General features: G+C 37.3%; 1 protein-coding gene across 11 annotated transcripts in view; it reads left to right on the top strand.

Moving 5' to 3' along the window:
- The window catches only part of GRIP1 (glutamate receptor interacting protein 1), a 713,425-nt gene that overhangs the window by 531,066 nt on the left and 162,968 nt on the right, over nt 1-19,391 (top strand). For all 11 annotated transcript variants that reach the window (XM_039472175.2, XM_074402865.1, XM_039472176.2 and 8 more), the window contains 4 exons: nt 383-528; nt 9,379-9,462; nt 15,121-15,196; nt 17,385-17,530. In XM_039472175.2, the coding sequence (XP_039328109.2) occupies nt 383-528; nt 9,379-9,462; nt 15,121-15,196; nt 17,385-17,530 (452 nt within the window). The remainder of the gene's footprint in view (nt 1-382; nt 529-9,378; nt 9,463-15,120; nt 15,197-17,384; nt 17,531-19,391) is intronic.

Raw genomic sequence — 19,391 nt, 5'->3', positions numbered from 1 at the left:
AGAGTACCAACTGGTTTAGGACAGAGCAACTAAAAAAAAAAAAAAAAAAAAAAAAAAAAATTCTTCTCTTGATTTTGTTTATGGTGCTTTTAAAAATAAAACAGGCAAAAAGGAAAAAATCAGAGATAGTGGCAGACTTAGAGTGGGACTTCCAAGGTATCACAGGCAGCATGAGTAAAAGGGATCCCTGGCTCTCATTTGACTTCAGCTGTATTCCTACCTTTAAGGGCCTGCCATCTCCTGGGAGGCAGGGACTTCTGCTGTCCGTCCTCTAGACTTGCTTCTACACTTGCATGCCTACTGATGAAGAGAAGGTGAAAATATAGTCAGACTGGCCTATGGAGAGGGTGAGTCTGCTGAAACAACCTTGTCTATTTTGCAGAAGTGACCAGCTGGATGTAGGTGACTACATCAAAGCAGTGAATGGAATCAACCTGGCCAAATTCCGCCATGATGAGATCATCAGCTTGCTGAAGAATGTGGGAGAAAGAGTGGTTCTTGAAGTAGAATATGAGCTTCCGCCGGTCTGTAAGTACAGTAGCCCCCGCTTATCCACGGGGTATACATTCATTCCAAGACCCCCAGTGGATGCCTAAAACTGCTCATAATACCAAACCCTATGTATATATATTTTTCTATACATGTATACTTAAAGTTTAATTGTAAATCAGGTACAGTGAGACATTAACAGCAGTAAGTAGCTAGGTACAGTGGCTCAGTTCTGTAATCCTAGCACTTTGGCAGACTGAGGCAGGAGGACTGCTTGAACCCAGGTGTTCAAGACCAGCCTAGGTAACATGGCAAAACCCCACCTCTACAAAAATTAGAAAAATTATCTGGACATGGTGGTGTACTCCCAGCTACTCGGGAGGCCAAGGTGGGAAGATCACTTTAGCCCAAGATGTTGAGGCTGCAGTGAGCCATGATTGCACCACTGCCATCTGATCTGGGGAACATAACAAAGTCATGTCTCAAAAAAACAAACAAATACAACAGTAATAAAATTGAACAATTATATGAATATGCCAGTCTCACTACTCTTATGCTTTGAGCCATTATTAAGTAAAATAAGGGTTCCTTAAACACAAGTACTGTGAGGGCTGGGCGCGACCATGTATGCCTATAATCCCAGCACTTTGGAAGGCCTACAGGAGGATCACTTGAGGCCAGGAGTTCAAGACCAGCCTGGGCAACAATAGGAGATCTTGTTTCTACCAAAAAAAAAAAAAAAATTACTCGGGCATGATGGCATACACCTGTAGTCCCAGCTCCTTGGGAGGCTGAGGCAAAAGGATCCCTTGAGCCCAGAAAGTCAAAGCTGCAGTAAGCTATGATGGTGCTATTGCATTCCAGCCTAGGTGACAGAACAAAATCCTATCTCAAAAAAAAGAGAAAAAAAGTACAGCAAGAACATAACAGCCAATCTGATACCCAAGATGGCTACAAAGTGACTAAGGCAGGTAGTGTAAACAGTGTGAATGTACTGGACATCCAGATGGATAAAGCAGACAGTGTGAGATCATCATCACACTCCTCATAATAGCACACAATTTAAAACTTAGGAATGGTTTATTTCTGGAATTGTCTACTTAATATTTTCAGACTGCAGTTAATTGGGAGTAACTGAAACCACAGAAAATAAAGCTGCAGATAAGGAGGAATTGCTGTAGTCATAACCCACAGGAAGATCAGCTGCACCACAGTATTGCCAAAGCAAAACCAGCTTCTTAACTTTTTTCCCTTTGCCGTCAATATCTCATTACAGGAATGGCAAGGCCAACTTTCTTGATATTTAAAAATTATTTGAATTGAAAAACTTACTGCCTACTCAGGAAGAATTAAAAAGGGCATAGCTAACAATGAAATGATGAAGGGCCTGTGTTCTGTTATGGTGATCTGTGAACATCATGTTCGCCACTTAAGCCATTTTAATTCAACATACTTGTGAGTTCTGTGCAATAAGTACCATCTAGGCTTTGTATTTAGTGACTAGGTTTAAGAAAAAGCCTATTTAGTGCGCTTTACATTGATTCTTAAATGGATATATTAATTTCTTTTTTAATTTTTAATTTCTGTGGGTACATAGGAGGTGTGTATATATGTATATGGATATATTATATATATGATATCCATATATCCATATATATGATATATGTATCCATATACATGGATATCCATATATATGATACAGTATATATAGCCATATGTGTGTATATATATATATATATATATATATATATATATATGAAAATAGCTTCAGAACACATATTGTCAAGTAGTAATATAGCAGTGTTAGCCAACAGATTTTGGTTTTTTGTTTGTTTGTTTGTTTGTTTTGAGACAGAGTCTCACTCTATTGCCCAGGCTAAAGTGCAGTGGCATGATCTCAGCTCACTGCAACCTCCACCTTCCAGGTTCAAGTGCTTTGCCTCAGCCTCCTGAGTAGCTGAGATTACAGGAACCTGCCAACACACCCAGCTAATTTTTGCATTTTTAGTAGAGACGGGGTTTCGCCATGTTGGCCAGGCTGGTCATGAACTCCCGACCTTAGGTGATCCACCCGCCTTGGCCTTCTAAACTGCTGGAATTACAGGCATGAGCCACCACGCCCAACCCAACAGATTTTGATTGTACCAAATGTCTGGCATTATAAAGAACTTGACTTCCATTGAGTTATTTAATCCTTTCCACAAGGGGTGTCAGCATAGCAGAGATTAACTTTATATCCAATAGCCAGGTTCAAATCCCAGGTCCACGTTTTACTAGCTACATGACTTTGAGAAAGTTACTTAAGCTTTCTATGTCTTAGTTTCCACGTCTGTAAAATGGGAATATTATAGTTCCTATATATAGATTTGTTATGAGGATTAACTGAGTTAGTATTTGGAAAACACTTAGAATAGTGCCTGGCACTGTCAAAGTTCTCAATAAATAATAAGGCAATCAACACTACAAGATGGGCATTATTTTTTTCCTTTTACAAAGGCTTAAGTATTTTCCCAAATTAATACGCTGCAAAGTCAGTATCTGAATCCAGGCTGCCTAACTCCAAAGTCCATATGCATATTCATTGTGAAGTAGACTGATACATGACTGCTGCCCTGCACTGAAGCCATGCTGTGCTAGCACCACCTCTCCTATTATTAGCTACGAACGTGGATGATACCCTGATATAGCTCTTTGCTCTTCCATGCTAGTGGGAACTCAGGTTGATTATGAAGAGTTGGTAGAATTCATTTGTTCAGCGATGACTTATTGAGCATTTACTATGTTCCAGCCGCCATTATGTACTAGGAGCTTGGGGAATGTGAGTAGAGTTTATATTCTAGCAGAAGACAGATAATAAAATAGAACCATAATAAATAAGTAAATCATATAGTGTGAATAATATGAATGCTATAGGGAAAAGCAGTGCAAGGAAAGGGATTGGGAGCACTGGGATCAGGGCAGGAATGCAGTTACAAATGGGGTGCTTATGACAGCATCATTGAGAACGTGAGATTAGTCAATGACTTCTGAAGGAGGTGAAGGAGTTGGCTGTATGGATTTCTGGGGAGAGTTCAAGGAAGAATGAACAGTCAGTGCTAAGACCAAAAGGCGGGAATATACTTAGAGTTGTTCTAGAAACATTAAGGAGGACAGTGTGGCTATAGCAGAATGAGCAGTAAGAGAATTAGAAAATGAAGTCAGAAATGTAAGGGGGTGGGGTGTCCTTGTAGGCCACTGGGAGGAACTTGTTTTTCTCCGAATGATACAGGAAGTCACTGTATGGTTTGGGGCAGAGGAGTCACACGATGTGATTTATGTTTTCTGAGACTGTCTCTGGCTGCTGCATTGAGAATAGACTGTAAGAGACCAGGGTAGAAGCTGGTTGATGAGCTGAGGTCAATTACAGTGATCCATGTGAGAGATGGCAGTAGAGACAGTAAAAAGCAGTCAGATTCCCAATGTATTTTGAAGGGAGAGCCTACAGTATTGCCTAACAGATTTGATGTGGATTGTGCAGCAATAGAGGAGTCAAAGTTAACCCCACGGTTCTGAGTAAGAGCAGCTGGAAGGACAGAGTATCCATTAACAGGGGTGGGTAAGAATGTGAGTTGAGCTGATTTGTGAGAGAAACATCAGCAGTTCATTGTTGAAATACTACATTTGAGGTGCCTATTCGACATGCAAGAGGAAATGTAAAGACATGAAGATATGATTTGGAGTTTGAGAGAAAGATCTGGACTGGAAATATACATTTGAGAGTAATGGGAATATCAGTGGTGTTTGAGGCTTGGGGACCAGATGAGAGTACTCGGGAAGCATGTGCATAACCAGTCACAAGTTCTTTTCTTCACATAAACTCTAACACAGAAGATTGAGTAGTCACTTTGTAACAAAAGCAATTTGAGACTATGTTCACAAACCTTACTACAACTTTTTTTTCATTTTCAGCAAGACTAGCCAATGAAATTGTGTAAAGGCTTGGACTGTGTCAGTAGTTAAATGGCAGCTTTGCTCATTTTTGTCTTTGGGACCTTGGGCATGTTATTTAAATTCTCTGAGCCTTCAGTTTCTAATCTGTAAAATAGCTATAGTAGTTGCAGAATTTTTGTAATGATTCAGCGTTATAATCACATAATCACTATTGAGACCCTTATCAAATACGTGGTAAGTAACTAATAATATTAGCCATTATTACATTATTATACTGAAAATACTGTGTTTTCTTGAACTTTAAATGAGTCAGTTTGCTTTGAAATCACTCTCTCAAAACCATTGCCAAAGACATAAGAGAAACCAGATATCTAGAGCTAATCCTCTTTGATTATACATTTGTATTCCTCTGGGGATATGAATATCAGTAAAATGCAACCCCTTCCTGAATGAAACTCTAAGTATAGTTTTCAGGCAAAGGCCAATAGTGAAGATTTGTCCAGTGTCATAGGTGATTCAGAGCTGGGGGTTTGTAGGAAGACTTAAAGGAGGTCGTGCCAGCCAGGTGGGAAGAGGAATAGTCAGACAAAGGCTGCAACCCAGTGCACAGGTTAAACTACAAACAGATAGGGGAAAACAGAGAAGGGACTGGATGCAGTGGCTCATGCCTGTAATCCCAGCATTTTGGGAGGCGGAGGCAGGTGGATCACCTGAGGTCAGGAGTTCAAGACCAGCCTGGCCAACATAGTGAAACCCCGTCTCTCATAAAAATACAAAATACAAAAATTACCCAGGCATGGTGGTGGGTGCCAGTAATCGCAGCTATTTGGGAGGCTGAGGCAGGAGAATTGCTTGAATCTGGGAGGCAGAGGTCGCAGTAAGCCAAGATGATGCCATAGCACTTCAGCCTGGGCAACAGGGCAAAGAAAGAGAGAAAGAAAAAAAGAGCTTGGAGAAATATGAGGCCAGTGAGGCCCACGAAGACCAGATGAGGGCTTTGTAAGCCATGTAGATAGAGCTTGGTATCCAGTGGTCCATGAGGAGTCCTTAAAGGGGAGAGGCATCACAAGATTTGAGTTTTTAGATTTATCATTGTGGGAGGCCAAATAGAGAGAAAACCAGAGGCTACAAGCCCAAAGGCTGTTAGGATTTTTCAAAAGAGAAGTGAAATCCTGAATTAAAACAGCATTAGTAGAGTTAGAAGAGAAGATGTGTATCAGAAATGTTTAGGAGTCAAAACCTATCATGACTTGGTGATTACACAGTACCATCTTTTTCTCACTCATGCAATAAAGCTGATGGAAAAGGGGGGAAATATTTTTAAACACAAAAGTGTGAATTGTTATGATGGAAATAAAAAGGAGTCTATTTTCCAAAAATCATCTTTATCTCTTTCTATTATGTTTGAAGAGAGTAGTAAGATAATTGAGTTCAGAGTGGTTGAAGGGATTAATAAGTTTCCCTTTTACTTAGCTTGGACAGCTAGAGCAGAAAGAAGCCAACCACAGCTGAAGGTCCATGGGGAGAACTGACTGCCAAAGACAAGCCACCCAAGGCCAAGGCCAAGACTGGTAGCTCTCTCAGGATCACAGCAGTTTGAGGCTCAACTGACCACAGAGTTCAGGAAGAACCAGGAGAAAGACAGTGAGAGTGAGAGAGAGAGAGAGAGAGAGAGAGAGACAGAGACAGAGACAGAGAGAGAGAGAGAGAAAGAGTGTAATCTGATAGAAGAAAACTGGTTTGACCTTGGCCCTTTCTGAGATTCAGCTTCTTTATCAAAATACAATCACTGGTCTACATAAGCTCTAAAGCTCTTTGTGACTTAAAAATTATGTGATACTTTGAGGGTCTATTTAGAGAGAATATTACCAACCTGTATCTTAGATATTTATATATTAAAAGTTAGTCTAGGCTGGATGTGGTGGCTTACACTAGTGATCCTAGCACTTTGGGAGGCTGAGGCAGAAGGATCCCTTCAGCCCAGGAGTTCAAGACCATACTTGGCAACATAGAAAAACCCTATCTCAATTAAAAATAAAATCATAAGAATAAAAATTTGTTTTAGAGCAGTGCCTTCAAATTTTTTTGGTCACTTAACTCAAAGAATTTTGAAATGTTAGATAATTCTCATCCATTTTTAGTTGACACCTAAAATTATCTTAAGCATAAATAGTTAGAAAGGAGGCAATTCATAGCACATTGTTTGTTTTATATGTCCTTAAATTCTGTTTTCATGCAAACCTTGGAGCTACAGAAGTATCTCATTTAATGAAAAACAGTCTGCCTTATAATCTGATTGGCAAAACCTATCTTCACTATTAATCCATTAGCTAACTCAGATGAGCTTCCTATCATAAGGAGTCATTTTTAAGTCAAATAAATGTGCTAAACTATGTCCTTGTGACAGTCTTCTGACTTCTCAGTTCTAAAATAGCAGATGATAGATGATGATGGTGGTGATGGTGGTGAGGAGGAGGAAGAGGATGGAGGAGAGAGGGAGAAAGATAGTCTCAGGTCTCCTCCATGTGATTTACTTTGGGATTCAGTCTGAGGGACCAGCAGCTACCAGGAGGAAGCTCTTCCTATGGCAATGGCAGAGGGAAAACAGGGCAAGCGCAGCCATGTAAGTGCAATTCCAGCCTCTGCTTGTGTCTCTTAACATCCTAGTGACAAAAGTAAGTCACATGGGCAAGTGCAGCATAATGAGGTAGGAAAGTTCACAACTCCTATTCTCCCACTGAGGCAAGGAATAGGGAGGCAAGGAAGCAGTTTGCAATTTCAAAAATCTCACCTACCATAGAAAAATAACTGTATAGAAGTACATGCAGATCCACATATAGTAAGAGACAGTAGCGCAACTGAAAGACCGAGGAAAACTTTTGCGTTGTGAACTTGGTTTCTACCTACCCTTTGATTCTTTGGGTAAGCTCTTTAATTGGAGCATTGTGTACACATATATATGTCTGAGTCATTAGTAAAATCTACATGGCAATGCAGGATGTCTACTTCTTCTTGAAAACCCAGTCACAAAGAGCAAGCCATGCAAATAGAAACTGTAAAGACCGAATCGATTTCATTAATTGTATTAAAATGCAGCCCATATTCAAATTTATCTTTGTAAATGATGGAGAGCAATAGTGTGGATAATCTAAAGCTGTGGAAAATACAAAGCCTTTATATTGAATTTAAATTTGATTGTAAGATTTTGTAATCGGCAAGATTTAGCTAAAGCAAAAGCAAAATTGCAGTACTTTGCATTCCTATAACAGACACCAAGCCAGCAAGGACAGGTGGCCCAGAGTTAGAATTCAGTTATGTAACACTGAAGTTGATTTACTGAGTAAATGAAATAATATGTATAAACCATTTTGCAAAGTTCTGAGCAAGCACTAAATTCTTATTAATTATTTCTCTCCATATCCTTTCCTTTCCTCACTTATTGAAAGAACAAAAAGATCATGTTCTTAACCAATTTCTTCAAGTGGATTGTTGGGCCATGGAAATAAGGAAACATTTGGAATGAACTCAATTTTTTTTGTTTAATTAAAACTGTACCTCAACACTTTCATCTGTTTGTGTGTACTGTTCCTAGTTGAATAGTCTAAGCTGAAATTCCCCTGATAGCAAGAATATGACATTTAATTAAATCAGCAGTATACCAAAATATTTTTCAGCTGTAAGTTTATGTTGTTTTTCAGCAGATCCAAATTTTTATTGTACTTTATGTCCCAGCCAGATAGTGGACAGTTTTATGAATTTAAATGGGTACTTTTCTTAATCATTTCTATTCCCTTGAGGGTTCAGAACTTCTGATCATTAAAAAAAAATTGTAGTTAATGCCTAAAACTACTTGCTATTTCTGTAAATGACAAGAAAAGTCTTTTCTAAACAATGCCTATGGATTCTTCCTGTATATTTCTTGCTGATAGTTTTATGTAATAAACCCTTCTGGATCCAGTAGCAATGTAAAAAATGTGTAAATTGATAATGTACATTACATGATTTGTACATTAACTAGGTACAAATTCAAAATAAAGATCTAAAACTCTCTTCTTCTACACATTACAAGTTTTTCTGTCTCCATAAATAGAAACATCCCTCTATGCGTAACAATAAAATACCGATTTGTGGAAGTTTTATGGTTTCTTTCATGCAGAAATGGTATACAGTACAACCAGAATGATTCAACAGGTTCTTGAGAGCAATCTTACAGAATATTTTAGTGACTATACCTTCATATGCCCTATACCCTCATACATGTGTGTAATGTAACTAGAGATTGCAACTTGGCTATGCAATTCCATTTTGTTAACTGAAAGCAGTAATCAGGCAGACATAACATAAGCATAATGTATCAAGTAAAATTAAGTCAATCTTTAGTTTCTTAGTTCATAGTAACATTTTGAATGTACTTAGAATTTCTTTTGCCCTCCAAGTTTCATCTGGGTTGCTGTGTCTTAGTTCAATAGCGGTTTATATGTCAGAACGTCTATTAGCATCAGCCTAATTGTTGATAGGGATCTGAGAATGGTAATTTTTCTTCCTGTGCCAGCTGCAAAATAAAAATAAACACAGAAAATATAAGTGTTACAGAAATATTGTTTTTGCATTTTACAAAAAGAAATCAATTCTACTTATATATAAATATTGTCTCTCATTATCTAGAGTTTAAATAATGTAAATATCACACTTATCTAGAGAATAACTACGTGGAAAGAAAAAACTATGATTTTTGTTCCACATGTATCTATGTTAGTCACTTATGCAGATGACTGTTTTATGATATTTTTATGACATTACGGTTTTTTAAACATTTTCTTTGAAAAGAAATTGTTGCTTATTACTAAAAACAGAACTTATTTTCAAGAGGGATCTGTAATATTTTATGCCACATTGAATGATTTGGAAATGTTATGATGACTTACAACTTATATTTCCTTCTTTCTTTTCTTTATTCAGCTGTGCAAGGATCAAGTGTTATTTTCCGAACAGTGGAGGTCACATTACATAAAGAAGGCAATACCTTTGGTTTTGTAATACGAGGTAGGTGTTGGTTAGAAAAATCTACATTTTAAAAAAATTACTTCCATAGGTTTTCAGGGAACAGGTGGTATTTGGGCATTCTGTTACATGAATAAGTTATTTCGTGGTGATTTGTTAGATTTTGGTGCACCCATCACCCAAGCAGTATACACTAAACCCAATTTGTAGCCTTTTATTCCTCACCCCCTTCCCCCTTCCCCACCCTCCGGGGTCCCAAAAATCCCTTGTATCATTCTTATGCCTTTGCATCCTCATAGCTTAGCTTCTACTTAGTAATGAGAACATACGATGTTGGATTTTCCATTTCTGAGTTACTTTCACTTAAAATAATGGTCTCCAGTACCTCCAGGTTGCTGCAAATACCATTAATTCATTCCTTTTTATGGCTGAGTAGTATTTTATTGTATATGTATACCACAGTTTCTTTATCCACTAGTTGATTGATGGGCATTTGGGCTGGTTCCATATTTTTGCAGTTGCAAATTGTGCTGCTATAAATACGCATATACAAGTATCTTTTTCATATAATGACTTTTTTTCCTCTGGGTAGATACCCAGCAGTGGGATTGCTGGGTGAAATTGTAGTTCTACTTTTTGTTCTATAAGGAATCTCCACACTGTTTTCCCTAGTGGTTGTGCTAGTTTACATTCTCTCCAGCAGTGTAGAAGTGTTCCCTTTTCACTGCATCCATGTTAACATCTATAATTTTTTTTATGTTTTGATTATGGTCATTCTTGTGGGAATAAGATGGTACCACACAGTGGTTTTGATTTGCATTTCCCTGATCATTAATGATGTTGAGCATTTTTTTCATATATGTGTTGGCCATGTGTATATCTTCTTTGAGAATTGTCTATTCATGTCCATAGCCCACTTTTTGATGGGATTGTTTTTTTCTTGGTAATTTCTTTGAGTGACCTGTATATTCTAGTCCTTTGTTGGATGTATAGGTTATAAAGATTTTTTTCTCACTCCGTGAGTTAGAAAAATCTTCTCTTTAAATAAATACAACAATGAATGGTAATAAAAGTAGAAACCAAATGTAACTCTATTTTTGGTTCATTATACAGAGCCAAAAGCCACTGTTTATAAACCTTGTCAATTCAGTCATCCCATACTTTTCAACATGTCTTTTTTCTTTCTTTTTATCTTTTTCTATATCACTGAATCAAAAATGTTGATTAGTATGGCTTGATTTGATTTAATACACTAGGATTAAGGGACTTTATTTAAATAAATTTCTCCAGAAACACATTTTGTTATTGTAGCTTTCTAAAAATGGATCAAAGATTCTAATCTCTTGGGTACTTATGTGCTTCAGCTCAAGTCGTCATATTATAGTATGGCATTGATAATAACAATTTCAGGTGACTCCAACTTGTCATAAAACTACTAATTCTAAAGTATAATTATATCTTTCATTATTTTTTCTTACTAGCAATTTTATTCCTTAAAAATGATGCCTATGTTAACAACTCTCAATCCCCAACATGACGAGGTTCAATAGGGAGCTATATAAACGCTGGGGATTTTTTTTCTTTTTCTAACTTTGATCTTAGGTTCAAGAGGTAGATGCCCAGGTTTGTTATATGGGGGGATTGCATGTAATGGGGGTTTGAGGTACAAATAATTTTGTCATCCAAGTAATCATCATCATACTCAATAGGTAGTTTTTCCATCCTCATCCTCCTCCCACCCTCCACCCTCAAATAGGCCCCAGTGTCTGTTATTCCCTTCTTTGTGTCCATGTGTACTCAATGCTTAGCTCCGCTTATAAGTGAGAACATGTAGTATTTGGTTTTCCACTATCAGGAATGCTTTAACAGTTCATGTTTCTTGATTGTTTTATCTTCACCTACAACATTTTGTACTTCACCAGAGTAAAAATTCTATCAAAAATCATTAAAACATTAAAACTAAGCATCTTAATAAATATGTATGCATCAAAGAATGAAAGAGATGTGGATACTTGTACAAATTTGTCTTAAGTGATAGAGTTTTAAATAGTAGCTTTCATTCTGTGCCAGTCACTTAGCAAATCAATCAATCAAATGTTTATTAAGCACATGTCAACATGTCAGCATGGAGGAAAGTAGCATGGAGTCATAAGACAACACCCCGATCTACAAGGAGTTTAAGACATAAGTTGATAGAGTACTCAAGTGAGTAGTAGAGAGGATAGGGAACTAGGAACTCATTGAGAGATTTAGACTTGTGGTTATTACATTTGTTTGACCAAGGCCTCTTTTTAGGTGGAGCAACAGAGCCCAAGATTATTTACCCTAACCATCCCTAAACTGCTGTTTAAAATAACTAGATGAATATAATGAAAAGTCACTGTACAAGTAATTTTTGGCTCAAGGGTGATATATACAAATCTGTTTTTCAAAACAGATAAGAAAGAGAAGGTTCTTGAATCACATGCATCCAAGCCCAATTATTGAAACACTATACCGAAAAATACTGTTGCAGATATTCGTTGATAGTGACTATATGGTTAGTCAATAACAAATCAAACTACTAATGAAAGAAGTCAATCAAGAGTAATATATCAAGAAATAAACAGAATAGAAGCAACTGAAATGCACTTCAAAACAACTGATGATGTAATGTTAGTAAAACAGCTTTCCTGCAGTTTGCAGAAATTTCAACTATCTGAGTGTATGCACAGGAGTTTTATAATATGAGTTTAGAATACTGCCTGATATTGGAGGCACTTAATAAATTAATGATTGAATGTTGCCTAGATGTCTGTAGACATCAGACTTCAGAGTAGTATACTGATTTTAAAAACCTTAGTTACAATAACCAATATTAGTATGATGACCACATTTTTATAGGTCTTAATAATTCCCTTAATATGTTGAGTGAACATAAAAGTTGTTGGAATTTTACATAATTTCTCAGTGAGAATCAAACGATTTCTATTTTTAGATTAGTTTGAGGTCCATCTGGAGGATTTTTTTCTGCTCAAAAGGTGGTCTCTACCCATCACTTAAAAATCACTGGTTGGGCCGGGCACGGTGGCTCAAGCCTGTAATCCCAGCACTTTGGGAGGCTGAGGCGGGCGGATCATGAGGTCAAGAGATCTAGACCATTCTGGCCAACATGGTGAAACCCCGTCTCTACTAAAAACACCAAAAAAAATTAGCTAGGGGTGGTGGCGTGCACCTGTAGTCCCAGCTACCTGGGAGGCTGAGGCAGGAGAATTGCTTGAACCCGGGAGGTGAAGGTTGCAGTGAGCCAAGATGGTGCCACTGTACTCTAGCCTGGTACCTGGTGACAGAGTGAGACTCTGTCTCCAAAAAAAAAAAAAAAAAAATCACTGGTTAATCAGAATGAGAAAGTGCTGTGAGTAAATATCAGCATGGCAGATAAGATATTTTGGCATAAATGGGATTTGAGCTAAACTTAGATCAATAGAAAATACCAGGAGAGTCAGGTAAAAGAAGATATTGTGCATGGGGCGTATCTATTTAGTATGGGAGAATTTCTTCTTAACCTATTAGAATGGAACTTGCAACATTAAGCCGTTAGCTGATGAACGGAATTCTATTTCTAATACTCTAAGTGACAGGTTCTAAAACCTTTATTCCCTAAATGGTAGAACCTTGCATCCATGGAATAAAAATGATATTCTGGCCTAAACCTTGGAGTGTTAAATTCAGTTAGTGCAAGCAAGCCAGAGGAGATGAGTTGGGCTGATAGGAAAGCACTCTGCCACGAAGTTGCTTTTCACTTTAGACGAAGACACCTTCTCTAGTCATTCTCACATGTAAAATTGTAGGCAGGCCTCGTCATTTAACACATTTATGTTAAATGACTGCTTGATATTCGACAATGCTGCTTGACATTCGATTTGGTCTGCACTGTGACCCTAGCATTGGTATTTTCAAAAAGCATCCCGATTGATACTGATGTGCAGCCAGGATTGAGAATACCGCTGGTCTCTGAGTGGTTCCTATTTTGTCTTGCTGCTATAAACTTCTAGAGCCTAAGTGAGTGACACAGGAAACTGTATTCATTACAAATAACAGTAAAATGCCACATATCAAGAAATATAGAACTGTCTTACACTTTAACAGGCATTCGATGTTACATATTGAAATTTGTAAATACAAACCAAAATTATGGAAAGATTTCTTGCTGTCTTTGGCCCCCATCCTTTTCTCAATCCGTCTTCCTTTGGGGAAAAACAAACCTATCCTTTATGATCACCTTGCAAAAGAGAAATCATTTAACAGTATTTATATAAATATGGGTAAGTATTTGCGGTAACTTTGTCATAATTTTCATTTTAAAAAGTGTTTTCTGAGAAAGTGGTGAATTTCCTATTTTAAAGAGAAATTTCTAAAGAATCTAAACACAATGAAAGAATAAAATGCTGATAAAATATTGAATGGGAGCTTTTATCAATCAATCACACTAAACAAATCACTTGTCATATCAGTGAGCACGAAAGAAGCATTTGCCTTCCTCAGGAACTACGAATGCCTTTTCATTTTTCTCTTAGGCTCTTTTCTGTAAGTTGACCTTTCGGCCTGTTCCAGGTTTGAGAACTGTCTGTCTGTTCTAGCAGGCAAACATAAAGAGAGCAATAGTTGACAATAGTTTGATATTTATCAGATATTGACAAACTAGAGACTTCCCAGATAGACAGTCAGGATGGTAATGTACAAAGGACTCAGGTCACATGAAGAATAGGTTAAGGAAACTGGCTTTGTTCAACATCATGAAGGTGAGATTTAGCAGGCATATAATCTCTGTTTTCAACTTTCAGAAAAACATTTTTGTAAAAGAGAGCATACATTTTATTTTACTGCTCTGGATCGTAGAACAAAGTTGAAGGAAGAGAGAGATCACTGAAATATTAGGAAGAACTTTCTAACACTCCTTGGTGTCCAAAAGTGGAGTGAGCAGCCTCAAATCTAGTAAGTAGGCCAGCACCAGTGCGTTTCATGCAGAGGCTGGGGGAGCACAGATTAAGGAAACTGTACAAAAGAGTCCTGGATTAAAAAGAGAATTTATAAGAAATGACCTTCCGTCTCGAAACATCTATGTTTCTATGAATTCTTGTGGAGGATTTTTTCTAACAGAATATTAAAATCTCCATTCAAGCATTGCAGCTGGCTTGACACAGTCTGAAAAATGTGCCCCAGTTGTTTGAACACCTCACTTTTAATGAGAGCCACTTGGTCACAAATTTTTTTGTTTATTTCCTTTTTTAATACTAGGATTTTTCTTTTACTTTGGTTTTTGTTTCCTTTATGTCAAGTTGTAGACCTACTCACCAGTATTTTAGATCAGTTTGATTCCCACCAGATATACACACCTGTACTGTGTAACTGACAGCTGCTCAAATCGGGCCAGTGCTTGATGTAATCGATTGATCCTCTTGCCATACCCAGTTGTTAAATACTTTATATATTACCTGGTTACAGCCATATATTTATTGAAAGCTGGAAAAATGGTGACTTCACAAATATATTCTATATAAAATGAGCAAGACCTTTAAGGCTTTTGTATGCCTCAAAGAAAATTTTACATATTTTCTTCCATACATCAAGTAGGACATTGCTTAGCTGGTATCTTGTAGGTGAATTTTTTAAATGTCAACAATGAAAGCACTTTTAAGCCCTATTCCTTTTCTTTGCTAGGGGGAGCACATGATGATAGAAATAAATCTCGTCCAGTTGTGATAACATGTGTTCGTCCTGGAGGGCCTGCTGACAGGTAAACTTTATCTTTCTGTGTCACTACCCAAAATAGAATAAATAAAGCTGGGGACTTTGGCCATAGAAGTTGATAAATTGAAAATTTACAGTAAAATATAGGCATTAAGCAAACACGTTACAATGTGAAAACTGAGAGTCTGAGCTATGGAAACAGAAAAAAAAAGATTTGCCTCTAGATTTTATACTCACTACACTATATCTGTCAGGTGACCTAACACTGAACTCAATTTCCAACACCATTGGAAATGTAGATAATAATACCTACCTTTCAGAGCTGTTCAGTGTTATCAAAGATTGGAGATATATAATGTCTCGCAGGGAGTCTGGCACAGGGGAGGCACTTACGGAAGGCAGCTGGCTCTTTTAAGGCAAACACTGGAAATGCATCTTCTTCCATTGCTAAGCTCTCAGCCTGGGCAGATAGGTGATAGTGGTGACATTCGTACCGTTCTCAACATTCTTATGATTATTAGTGTTACCTTTTGATAGGGACTATGTAGGTCAGACTGGAAGTGACTTTTAGTAAATTGGAAGACATTTCGTCAGTCTCTGGAGTTTTCTCTTCTTTGCATTTCTCTTCCTTACTAATTTGAATATGCGAAGGGCAAGTGCATTCAACTTTCCTGTTATAAGCCTTGTAGGACCCCAAGGAAACTCACAACCTAGGTGTCTCTGGAGATACTCATCTCTGTATTAGTTTCCCACAGCAAAAGTTGATTCCAGAATGACGGGGGAATACAACTGCTGCCATTAGAGATTGTTGAAGGGGAGGAGGAAAATGCACTGATTCCTCCTGTCTCTCTGTTTCAGACCAGGATAAACTTAAAAACCTTTGTTAAGAGATAGGAATAATAATGATAACCATTATTTATTAACCACTTACTATGTGCCAGGAACTGTTCTGAGTGTTTGGCAGACATTATCTTATTTTACCCTTACAATCACCCTCTCAATGAGGTCTTTGTATCCACATTTACAGATGACAAAACTTCAGCCCATTATGGCTGAGTGATTTGCCAGTGAGTAAGTGACAGAACTGGGGGTGGAATTCAGGTTTCTTCTCCTTTGAAGCTCATAGGGTTAGCTCACGTTTAAGAAAGATGATAGATATTTCATATAAAATTAGAAAATAGGAAAACACTAGTTTCTTACTTGTGCTGACGTATATTTGCTTTTGCAGCAGGTAACAAAACATCCAAGAGCTTTCCCTTTTCCCTTCTCATGCTTCTCTAATGAATCACTCTTCCTGAAGCAAATTAGAATGTTTTCATTTCCTGTTAACATTCAGAGCTGGAATTGACAAAAGTGTCAAAACATAGGCTACAAGCTTGTGAGTGGCGTACTTGTATTACCAAATTAATTTAAAACTCAAGGAAATCTGAGAATTTAAGGAAAAAATTGGAGCCCAAAGACGTAGAGAGTGATTTAGGCGAAAGATATTTAGTTCAAAGGTCATTGTTATTCTTTCCAAATCCTAAACGTATAATCCCACCTTTTGATCTTCTCATTTTTGTGCCCCTCCCTGAGGCAGGGGAATGGTATCTGAGGGGCCATCCTGGCTGTGGGTATCACTTTTGTGGTGTCACTGAAGTCCTGAGTCATCTCTTAAGGCCTTGAGTGTCTGTGGTCACAGCAGGGAGAATAGTATTTGCCTGCTTGTTTCAGGGAATGTGAGACTGAATCGATTTAATGATTGCCAAATGGCCTTATAAATCAGTAGGGAAATTTATAGACAAGGGAAATTTCTCACCAGCAGTTCCTGTTTTGCTTGAGTTTACTGGTAATAATTTGAATGAAATTAGCGGGCTTTTCTGCTTACCCGACTTTGGGAAAATAGGTGAATACTATTTTCTGGGCTCCAATAAATCAGTTTTAGACATTTAGACAAAAACCTAGAAGAGCGAAAATGTGCCTTTTTATTACTTTTGTACTCCAAGAATTACCTGTGGGTAGCTAGGTTTCTTGCTAATGTGTAGTTATTTTCTCATTACTGATTTTCATATGACAGCAATTTTCTGTTCAGGGTTACCTCTTTGTACTCTTACTGTCACACTTGATGCTTAAAATGAATACAAATAGGTTGGATGGTAGAATTTGTGTGAGAAAATGAATTTGGCTGAGTGACTATTAATACCAAGCCTCATTATGCTAAATTAATAAAGACTGTTCCTTTATTCTCCCTTCAGAGAGGGCACGATCAAACCTGGTGACAGGTTGCTCAGTGTGGATGGAATTCGGCTTCTTGGAACCACACATGCTGAAGCCATGAGTATTCTTAAACAATGTGGACAAGAAGCAACACTGCTGATAGAATATGACGTCTCAGTAATGGGTATGTTCAAGTCCTCAGGGTGTGATCTCTAAGCTCTAGAACGTCGCCGTCTGTCCCTGATAAACCATTTTGGGTTAAGTATGTATTGTCATGCCTTCCTGGAGCAGAGAGAATTCATAAACACATATCATTTTACTCTGAGTTCAGGAAGATATGAGTGGCTATAGTTTTCAGTGATGTAGAGTTTTCATGTCAATAAGTTCTGTCAGTGTTTTACCTAGCCATCAGCTCTTCTATGTGGATTACCCTTTGGCAGCAAAGTGTTTTTCTCTTCCAAGTCACAAAAATAGTATTATTAACTTAAGGATTGGTGCTTTTTTAAAATTACATAGAGACTGACCGCAGTAGGCGATTTCTTTCCTTCTTGTAACTCACCATATGAAGCCAGCTAATCAAAATAATACAAATGGCCATTAATTGAATCATCATATTTAGGTTTAAGGAAAATAAAGGAGATGTAGCATCATTGATTAAAGTTAAAAGTTGAGTGCCGTTTTCTTTTTTAAAATTACAATTCTAATAGAAACTATTTCTATACTCATAGTAAAACTGGCAAGATATTCTCATGTGGCTTTTAAATGTTAGGAGAGCCAACATTTTGTGTAATATTGACTAAGGTGGAAAAATTATGAGAGAATGAATTGGAACTTGAAATTGAAGCTTAAATCATGCTGTGACTACACCTTACAAGTATCAGAGTCAATTAGGTGACCCGGCTTTACCAGCCAGTTTTATGCTTGTGAAATGTAGCTGAGAAAAAGAGACTTATTCTATAACTGCATACTCCTTTATTTCTCATTCCATATGACTCATACGTAACAGTGTTGTATGAGAGTATTCTTCATCTGTTTGCTGGCCTGAAATACCTGGAGAGTATGAGGTTTCCTAATGGGAAAGTATGAAACTTAAGGAGCTTTTAGAAAGATAAATGATGTGGTATGCCCTTGACATGGAAAGTTAATGAAATGAATATTCCCCTCCCTTACTTTCCTCCTTCCTTTTCTCCTCTCTCCTTTCTTCTCTCCATCCTTGCTTCCCTCCTTTCTTTCTCTCTTCTTTGTGTTATGTTCTTAAATTGGATGTCAAATGAGATTAATTGGGTTATGTTTGGAACTCTACTAATTTCTAGGTATTAATTTGGAGCATACGATTTGATTTCCCTGTGCCTTATTTGTCAAATGGGGACTAGTATCCCTATTATAAAGGCAATTATGAAGATAAATGAAGATTACATAAGTAAGCTATGTTTTAAGTGAGGAGACAAGTGGATTGTTAACATTAAAAATTGAAGCAGATATTTGACATCTAACTCATTTGTTCAGTCTACAAACATTTATTGAACTAAATGGCGGGGACCAAGAATAAGAGGTAAACAAAATAGACTGTTCCCTGCCCTTATGAAGCTCACAATGGATAAGAAGAACAAACAGTAAACAAGAATATTACCAAACAAATAAGCTCATAAAATGTGATCATTGCCATAAAGGGCATCTGTTTTTTGTAAAAATCTTTTCTCAGTAGCTTATTTCCCTTCGAAGTTATTTACAGACTTCCATTGTGATAGCCTTCTATCACTCTTACATAAAGGTGAATACAACAATTTCAATTACAGATTTAAGATCTTAAATTAGGTAAAGAACAATAGTTCGTAGTATATGTACATATCACTATCAGCATTTTGGTGAAAACCATCCAACAAGTCTTCTGTTTTCTTCTGAGCCCTCCAAACTGTTCCAACCTCCGCCCGTTACCAAGTTCCAAAGTCACTTCCACATTTTCAAGTATCTTTATAGCAGTGCTTCGTTTCTCTTGATACCAATTTTCTGTATTTGTCTGTTTTCACACTGCTATAAAAAACTAC

This window comes from Saimiri boliviensis, chromosome 7 (assembly GCF_048565385.1).
Source record: "Saimiri boliviensis isolate mSaiBol1 chromosome 7, mSaiBol1.pri, whole genome shotgun sequence".
Lineage (NCBI taxonomy): Eukaryota > Metazoa > Chordata > Mammalia > Primates > Cebidae > Saimiri > Saimiri boliviensis.
This window is presented reverse-complemented; position numbering and strand designations above follow the sequence as displayed.